Source organism: Trichechus manatus, unplaced genomic scaffold, assembly GCF_000243295.1.
Source record: "Trichechus manatus latirostris isolate Lorelei unplaced genomic scaffold, TriManLat1.0 scaffold00086, whole genome shotgun sequence".
NCBI lineage: Eukaryota > Metazoa > Chordata > Mammalia > Sirenia > Trichechidae > Trichechus > Trichechus manatus.
The window spans coordinates 6,354,694-6,364,706 of NW_004444022.1; the positions used below are offsets into that span (position 1 = coordinate 6,354,694).

A 10,013-nucleotide genomic window follows, 5' to 3' on the forward strand; every position below is an offset into this window, starting at 1 on the left:
ATATGTGTACTGACTGTTTAATGAGAAACTATTTGTTCTGTAAACCTTCATCTAAAGTACAATAAAAAAAAAGGGGGGGGGGGAGATCCCAGGGTCCTTGAACAGAGAAAGTGAAGTGGGCAAGAGGACATGCCACACATAAGCAGGGACCTCAAGCCACAAAATGTCATCCATTAGTAAGGAGAGCCCAAAGAATGTTAGTCCACCATTAATCCTATTAGCTACTCTTCCTCCTCCTCTCCTTCTCTTTGTTGTCCTTTCTCCCCTGCCTCTCCTCCTCTTCCTCTCTCTGAGAAAGAAGCATGAGGATGAAAGGAAAGAAACTAGGATATTAACAGAAATGTATCCTCCAATCAAGGCTCCTCGGAGGAATGGCTGATTCCAGATCTGAGGCAGGAGATATTCATGATGAGTCTGTGTTATCTTGTATCAGAAAGCAAAGAAGCTATCAAAAATTAATGGGTCATATCAAAAGGACACAGGAGTTAAAATGAAGGGCCCCTGATGGCCAAAGATAAGACAATTTCAGCATCAAGAAGAATAATGTATGCAAATGACTGAAATACATTGAATATATAAAATCCTGTAAGTTCATATTGGTACTTAATAAAAGCCCTGGTGACCCAGTGGTTAAAGAGTTCAGCTGCTAACCGAAAGGTCAGTGGTTCGAACCCACAAGCGGCTCCGCAGTAGAAAGATACGGCAGTCTGCTTCTGTAAAGATTACAGCTTTGGAAACCCTATAGGGCAGTTCTACTCTGTCCTATAGGGTCATTATGAGTCAGAATCAACTCAATGGCAATAGGCTTTTGGCTTAGACCTACCAAAGAAACTCAACTTGGACACCATTGGAAATAACTAGTATACTAATTCCTTATTCTGGAAGTGAAAAAGAAGGAATTAAGCATTTATCCTGACTTTCTTATACAAACTGAATTTCAGAGTAACCAAACAGCACTAATTGTTGAAGAAGAATTCTTCTCTACAAAAGAATTCTAGCTGATAAATATAAAAGAAATGATGATTAGAAAAAAAATCATTTTCAACCCCTAATGAAATTATTGGAGCCCTGGTGATGTAGTGGTTATGTGCTATGGCTGTGAACCAAAAGGTCGGCATTTGGAATCCACCAGCTGCTCCTTGGAAACTGTATGGGGCAGTTCTCCTCTGTCCTATAGGGTTTCTATGAGTTGGAATCAACTCGATGGCAACAAGTAAATTATTGGTTCAGATGAAGGCCATCAATGGGTGAAACCATTAGATTAAAGCTTGATGGGAAACTTTACAAGGAAGTAGTTAGAGCATCATTACCTGAACCCACCAAAAGTGGGACAATTAGACATTGAATGATGTTGTCATAGGAAGCACACTGTACCACCTATGATCTATTCTTGTCCTTCCCCTCGCCCAGAGAACGTTGACCCTGACTCAGATCAGAGCTAAATTCCATTCAGAAGAAATATGAGGGATAGAACAGTCTATCGGACAAATAACACAGTTTCTGCAATAAGTTAATAGTATAGGGGGAAAAAGATGGGAGTGTACTCTAGATAAGAGGATATTTAAGAGATCTGACATAAATGTGATGTGTGGACCTTGTTGATATTACGATTTGAAAAAGTCAACTCTAAAAAATCATTTTGGAGACAATCAGTGGAAATTTTATTATGAGCTAGGTATTGGAAGATGTGGAGGAATAAGACTTAATTTTATCAGTGAAATAATGGCATTGAGGTTATGAAAGAAAATAATCATATTTTTTAGAGATGCATAATAAAGGGGTGAAATGGCATGAGGATTGGCATTTGCTTTAGAATACTGCCCCAAAGAATAAAAAAGGGTATATGAAGCAAGTTTGGTAAGCTCTTGATGATTGTTGGATCTCAGTGATGAGTATACGGGGATTCATTGTTCTAGCCTCTCTACTCTTGAATATGTTTGAAATTTTCCATTAAAAAATAGCTTCCTCCAATAACCTCTCCTCCCACTCCACTTAGAAAAGAGAGGCAGAAGTCTCCTGTCCTATGGCCTGAGGGAAAAACATAATTATAGAGGAGCCAAAACATTCCTCTCTGCAATGAGTATTTATTAAGCAACAGCATGGCAGACAAAGATTCAAGCTTCACAGTCAGAAGCCTGGGTTTGAGCCACTTCTCTGTTTGACCTCGGGCACGTTTCTATCCTCACTGAGCTTTCATCTCCTTGTCTGTGCGATCTGCTGCACAAACTTGGTACAGACAGTCACACCCTGTTTTTTTTTTTTTTTTCCTAAACTGCTCCCCCAAGTTCCACAGGCTTTATTAGCAGGAAGTCCTGCAGCTTTCACTGGAGCACCCCCATCCCATCTGCCTCACTGTCTCAGTTCATAGGAGGGGCAGGCTTGCCTCCAGTGTCAGATGTGCACTCACTGCCCTTTGCCACACGGTGTCACCATTGGAGCCTAGTCTTGCCCTGCCATACTGCAACTCCCTTGCTATCTAATTCCCATCACAGCAAGGGGGGCAGGGGGATGATCCGAACCTTGGAATTAAATCCCTCTTTGCTAACACCCACGTTCTCAGCCATGGCTCACAAAGCACAGCCCAAGGCCATCTTAGCCGGTTCTCACTTGACTCCAAATGCAACCACCTAGATGGAGCCCTGGTGGTGCTGCAGTTAGGCGTTTGGCTGCTAACCAAAAGGTCAGCAGTTCAAATCCACCAGCCACTCCTTGGAAACCCTACAGGGTAGTTCTACTCTGTCCTACAGAGTCGCTATAAGTTGGAATCAACTCGACAGCAACGGGTTTGGTTTTTTTGGTTTGGTGTGTCAGAACCAGCCCTTTAATTTATTCAACAATATATTTACTGACACTACTATGTGGCCGGCACTGTTTTAGGAGCTTGGAATATTATCAGTGAACAAAATAAAGATCCTTGCCCCCCTCAAGGAGATTGTGGGGGGCATCTCCCACATACTCCCCTGACTTAGGCTGGATTCTCTAGGGAAGTAAAACCAGTGAAGCATATACATATACAGAGAGAGAAATTTATCTCAAGGAAATGGCTCACATGGTTGTAGAGGCTGGTAAGTCCCAAGTCCATGCGTCAGGCATCAGGCTGGAGGCTTCGCCTGACTCACATAGCTGCAGGTGCTGACGAACCCAAGATCGGCAGGTAAGATGGCGGGCTGCTGGCTCCCAGGCTGCAGAAGCCAGCAAATCCAAAGATCAACAGGCAATACAGCAGGCCGCTGGCTCAATTCCCAAGAACTGGAGGTCAGATGATGATGAACCGGATGCAGGATCCAGAGCAAGCAAACAAGCAAGCTTTTTGAGAACATCCATATATATATTGGATGCAAGGCACACCCCTGAGGAAACTCCCCTTACAACTAATTGGCTGATCATATCAGATCACATCATGGAGGATAACTACATTATATAACTGCCAAACTACATCATTATGTAACTGTCAAACCACCAAGAATCATGGCCAAGCCAAATTGACACACAACCTTAACCATCACATCCCCTAAGGCTTTTACCTGACCCAGGTCACCAACAAAGACATCTCTTCTCCTTATAATAAGTTTTGCTTTAGGAGATGTCTTAGTGATTAAGAGCTCATTTGCTAACCAAAGGGTTGGCAGTTTGAATCTACCAGCCTCTCCTTTGAAACTCTATGGGGCAGTTCTACTCTGTCCTATAGAGTCGTTGTGAGTCGGAATCAACTTGATGGCAACCGGTTTCATTTGTTTGTTTTTTAAAGTGCCGTCAATTATAAAACACAGCCTGATTTCAGAGATCTTAAAATGTGAGGGAAAAAATGCATTTAGAGTCAATGAAATAAGGTGTTTTGAGAGGCAGTAGAGTCTAATGGTTAAATGCTTGCTATGAGAAACCAGACAGACATGGCCCCATCATTGACTACTCTTGTGGCCTTGGGCAAGTTACTTAACCTCTGTAAAACTGCATTTCCTCACCTCTAATGTAGCAATAATCACTAGGACTGCCTGGTAAGTGATACTGACCCAGCCAGCTTGCTATTTCAGCTTTCTGTCCAGTAGAATAAAAATCCACAAACTGGCCACTTCTACATTCCTTTGATTGTCCATACCTTTCTAAAGTAAAATAACTGGGTATAAAAAAAATAAAAACATACTATAAAAGTTTTAATCTTCATATTTTGCCCTTTATAGGTCTGAATTTTTTACTATTTTATAAGAACGTATTTACATACTAGTTGTGTGGGGGAAAAATCAATAAGGACAAAAAAAATTAGAGTCAAAAAGTAAGCCAAAATGATCGCTTGAAGTGTGCAGCAGTGGCTGGCTGTTTTGTGGAGGGCTCCGGCAAACCTTAATAAAAACAATGCCCACCTTAAATGATTATAAAGTGCTTAGTCCAACACCTGGCACAGTAAGCACTCAAACCAAAAAACCAAACCCATGGCCATCGAGTCAATTGACTCATAGAGACCCTATAGGACAGAATAGAACTGCCCCATAGAGTTTCCAAGGAGTGCCTGGTGGATTTGAACTGCCAACCTTTTGGTTAGCAGCCATAGCTCTTAACCACTATACCACCAGGGTTTCTGGTAAGTGCTCAGTGACTATTAAATGTGAAGGTGTTCGCCTCTTGAGAGAAAACTCCTCTCTCTCGTTCACTGCTGTTTCCCAGCACCCAGAACTGTCCTTGGGAGATAGTTGGGACTCAGTAAACATTTGATAAATGTATGAATGATTTATTCCTTTAGCCTCAGACTAACTCTTGCAGGTGGTCAGGAATGAGACCTGGGGAAGGCTGTAGCTGGCACTACTAATTGGTCTTAGGTGCAAAGAGAACCAGCTGAGGCCCACAGCTGGATCCCTTGGATTGCTAAACCAAACCCTGGACTCTTTCTGAGAGAGGTATTCAAGCCAGGCTCCAGAGAAAGGTGTTTGTTACAGGAACCCTTTCAAGCCTTTGAAATAGTTATTTTTGCAACAATACTGATTGGGATACCATAGCAAATAAAATGATTGACTTCCTGGTTATTTGCTCAAAGGAAGAGAATATGCTGAACTCCGTACGGCTGCTAACCAAAAGGTCGGCAGTTCAAATCCAGCAGCCGCTCCTTGGGAAACCCTATAGGGCAGTTCTACTCTGTCCTATGGGTCTCTATGAGTTGGAACCAACTCAACGGCAGTTGTTTTTGTACATAGCACAGGAGTCCCTGGGTGGTGCAAATGGTTAACACGCTTGGCTGCTAACCGAAAAGTTGGAGTTTCAAGTCCACCTACAGGTGGTTTGGAAGAAAGAAAATCTATATATTTTCAAAAAATCAGCCACTGAAACCCTATGGAGCACAGTTCTACTCTGACACACACACAGCGTCGCCACGAGTCAGGGTCAGCAACTGGTACTTAGCACAGCGACCAGGCAGGGGTGAGCAGGATAATAAGGCCTTAGATATGGTCTTTGGCTTAGTCCCTGATGTCTCAGTAGCTGTAAAACGTTGCCCCTAGCTGCTCCTAGAAGGAGCCCTGATGGTGCAGTGGTTAAGCACTCGGCTGCTAACTGAAAGGTCAGTGGTTTGAACCCTCCAGCCACTCCATGGGAGAAAAGACCTAGTGTCTGCTTCCGTTATGGACTTGTAATCTCTGTGGGGCAGTTGTTCTCCACCCTACAGGGTCGCTATGAGTTGGAACCGACTGGGAGGAAACAGGTTTTTGGGTTGCTTCAGGAAAATAGTACAAGTCAACCGGCCCTGGGGAAATTCTCACCTATGTTTACCTGATGACTGCAATTAAAAAAAAAAAAAAAAGACCAGGATTCTTGAGTTCTCTTCTTCCCACTGCTTCAGTTCTGAGTTGCTCAAATTCCAAGGATGCTCTTAGAGAGGGGGCAAGCTGCAGGGGAGAGAGGAGAAGCTTAACACTTATGTTGCTAATCCAGTATGTTACTGAAAATAGTTTGAAAAGATTGTTCATCAAGATTTGTGTGTGTGTGTGTGGTTATTCCCTGGAATTTACTTTTTTTTTAATTGTACTGTAGATGAAGGTTTACAGAGCAAATTAGTTTCTTGTTAAACAATTAATACACATATTGTTAGGTGACATTGGTTGCCAACCCCATAACATGTCAACACTCTCCCCCTCTTGATCTTGAGTTCCTCAAGGTATTTTACAAGCAAAAGTCTCCAGCCTAGCTATATTTTCCCCGTGCATTTTCCCATTTTTCAGGTGACCTTGTACAAGGACTCTGACATGGAGGACTTCGGGTTCAGTGTAGCAGATGGCTTGTTGGAGAAAGGAGTGTATGTCAAAAATATTCGCCCAGCTGGACCAGGAGATCTTGGTGGCTTAAAGCCTTATGACAGGCTCTTACAGGTAAGAACTCAGGTGGGATTTTAATTCCCTGGGACTAATTCAAAGCTGAGAATGTCCTTCAAGTCATCCTGTACTTTAGGGGCCTCTTGCTCTTTTTCCGTTCAAACCTTGTCATCAAGATTATGGAATTAGTAGTAGTGAAATAGCTGAATAAAGAATTTTCAGCTCTAGTAAATTTTTTCCCAGCCCAATAAACTTTCTGGTTTCTTGTCTCTGTGGGTTTAGTTTTATGGCACTGAGCTCAAAGCCATATTTCCTAATCTAATGCTTACTCCTAAGACCCCACCCAACCATGCAACCATTTCCCATGATCATATGATAATCACATAAAGTATTATGTAGTTATTTGACTCCAGTCTAGTTCTTACCATCGCTCTTCTTCGCATGACTTACAAGATCCATGTTGTTTGGTCCTTGCCAGTATCTTCTCTTGCTCCTTCCATTTATTCTCTAGCTACAACCCCTACAATATAGGAGGGGCCCCTAGTCTTGAGGCAAAGAGGGATGAGTGGGCATTGGTCATAGAGAATAATAAGTAAGCCAATAACTATGTTATAGTGTGGTCAGAGCAGAGCTAGACCTCTGCACAGGGTTCAGCTTGTTACACCTGAAGTGTCACTGCAGGCTCTGTGGATTCTGTTATGGTTACAATAATTCAAAATGGCTCTGCTTGAACTTACAGGTTAACCACGTCCGCACGAGAGACTTTGACTGCTGCCTCGTTGTGCCCCTCATAGCTGAATCTGGCAATAAGCTAGACCTCGTTATTAGTAGAAACCCACTGGCTTCACATAAGTCTACAGAACAACAAACTCTGGGAGAATGGAGTGAACAGAACAGTGCTTATTTCCAACAACCTAGCCACAGTGGTAATTTGGAGACACGGGAACCCACTAATACATTATAGCAACACTTTTTATAAAACGGGACAAAAGACGTTATCTACATGGTGCTAAAAAAAATCCCTTTAAGATTTCTGTGACATTTGAAGCACAGATAATCACGTGGCATTAAGTGCAAGCACAGGGGTCTTTTAATCTCTCTCATGGCTCATGTTCACTTCCCTTTTCAAGTTGAAGAGATTTCTTTTTTGGTGACCACTATGGCGTATGGTAGGAAATTTCCTGCCAGGCCCAATGATAGAAAAGAAGAGAAAAAATAGGTAGGCTGCCCCTCCCCACAAAGTTTAACATCTGAGGAAATTTTTTACAAGTTCATCTTACTGTCACTTTTTAAAGAGAAATCTGTCTGAAAATATTCTCTATGGTAATTTCCTTAATTCACTTTAAAATTGGTTTCTTACTATGAAGTCTTTAATGTAAGAACTTGACCAACAAGGCTTTTCATAATAAAGCTGGCTCTGCTGGGGGAACCAGTGTTTTATAAGCTGCGGGGACTGCTGCAATGGGAGGGGTACAGGTATACAATTCAGTTATCTTAAAACGTTTCAGCAATGATGCACGTAGAAGACCATTGTAGGTGGTGGGAAAATGTTTTATCCAAGTATAGGAATGATTTTAACTAAGATGTATGCTATTCCCTATGCAACAAATTATCAAACAGGATATGTCTTGTGACCTGTTTTTTTTTTTTAAGGACACATTTTTAATAGCTGAAAATCTCTGATAACGAAGTGTTTAGTACACTGAGAATTAGTTACCTTATTTTTAAAATTCAAGACTAAGAACTTGAGACTGAAGCATCTATTAAAATAAGGTCCATCTTTTACTGATAGGCAAAGCAAATTCATACTGCTTGACATGTTTGGAAAACTGGTAATATTGAGGGGTGTACAGTATATGGACTTAAAAATGACACTGGACTATCTTTTGTTCTGAGCCATGCCACTTACCGAAATTGTAAATACATTTTTCACAAAATGCATTGCCAATTATTACCATCCCTCAAAGCAATAAATCGTAACAGTTGCTTTTTATGTTTGTCGGCAACTGTTTTCATTTGTTCAGGTATTTTGAATAGTTACACTAATAACTGTTATTTAGTGAATATTAAAAAAAATAGATCTGTATATTGACTGTAGAATCTCCATATTGAAATGATTATTTTCCCAACATTTTCATTTTGGTCAATAATTCAAACAACCATTTACATAAGATGTTCAAACACTGTGTCCTTTGTTTAGGGAAAAATTTCACCTTTTTTTTTGTGCAAAAAAATATATTTTAATCACATTTCAGAATTGCCAGGGCGAGAAAGTATAGAGCAGATCATGTTAAGGAAAAAAAAAAAAAAAAAGATCATGAGTCACTTAAATATGTATTTTTATTTGTAACAAACAAGTATTAAACTGTAAAGTATTTTTGTACAAATTTAATACTTTAATAGCATGGTATTTATCGTCTATGTATGTTTTGGGGAATTCAAAATTGTTGCAGATATTTGTATGGAAAGGAAAAAAAAAACCCTCTACCAAATGGAATAAACAGTGATTTTAAAAAGCAAAAAAATATGACATACATTTTTGGTGCCTGAATATATTTCAGAGTCCTAGACTGAGCCCGCTACAATGTTTACTTTTTATGTAATGTCTAATGGGGGAAAGTTTTGCCATAAACTTGAGATGCAGCATGGAAGAGTGGGAAAAGCATGGGTTTTGAAATTGGACCTTGGTTTGAATTCCAGCTCTGATGCTCATTAGGAAACCCTGGTGGCATAGTGGTTAAAAGCTATAGCTGTTAACCAAAAGGTCAGCAGTTTGAATCCACCAGGTGCTCCTTGGAGACCCTCTGGGGCAGTTCTACTCTGTCCTACAGGGCCACTATGAGTTGGAATCGACTAGATGGCAGTGGGTTTGGTTTTTTGGCTTGGTACTCATTAGTGGTATGGCATTTATTTCCCCTGCATCCGTTTCCTCACCTGTGACACTGAAGGTTATGTTTGCACTACAGGACTGTCGTGAGGACTGTGGGAAATATGTATGAAAGTGCCTAAAAGAGCCACACGCACAAGCACCTCCATTCATGTTAGGTGACAAAGATGGAGAAATCTTAAGGATCACAACTGCCCTCAAAGAACATTAACATGTATCCCATGAAATACATTTACATAAACTGTTAAAACCTACCAATTTTAATTAGGCTAAAAAAAAAACCACAACCACACCGATAGTCCCAACATTTCCATTTTTGCAGATGATTGCCCTTGCAGGCCTTATAACGTCACGTTCATTTTTATACAGTTGCCTTCAGTGTGCCCAGGGTTACAGTCTTCAATACTGAAGGTATTCTCCAGAAAGTGAGGATCACATGACCCCAACCGAAGATCAATTCTATTATCACCAAATCTAAGCAATGGTTCAAATTTTCACCCTATTATAGCTAAAGTGTTACAAAATCCATGCCATCGAGTCAGTTCCAACTCATATAATATGAGACCCTGTATGACAAAGTAGAACTGCCCCATAGGGTTTCCAAGGCTGTAATCTTTATGGAAGTAGGCTGCCACATCTTTCTCCCATGGAGCGGCTGGTGAGTTTGAATCACTGACCTTTCAGTTAGCAGTCGAGCTCTTAACCACTGCACTACCAGAGCGCCTTACAGAATAAAACTGCCTCATAGGGTTTCCAAGGCTGTAATCTTTACAGAAGCAGATTGCCCCATAGGGTTACCCAGGCTGTAATCTTTACAGAAGCAGATTGCCCCA

The 10,013-nt window shown here is 41.0% G+C and overlaps 1 protein-coding gene across 2 annotated transcripts in view; it reads left to right on the forward strand.

The window, feature by feature from the left end:
* The window catches only part of GRIP1 (glutamate receptor interacting protein 1), a 332,455-nt gene extending 323,428 nt beyond the window's left edge, over positions 1–9,027 (forward strand). For both annotated transcript variants that reach the window (XM_004381537.2, XM_004381538.2), the window contains 2 exons: positions 6,204–6,350; positions 7,033–9,027. In XM_004381537.2, the coding sequence (XP_004381594.1) occupies positions 6,204–6,350; positions 7,033–7,257 (372 nt within the window). In that variant the 3' untranslated portion in view covers positions 7,258–9,027. The remainder of the gene's footprint in view (positions 1–6,203; positions 6,351–7,032) is intronic.
* Positions 9,028–10,013: the final 986 nt, after the last annotated feature.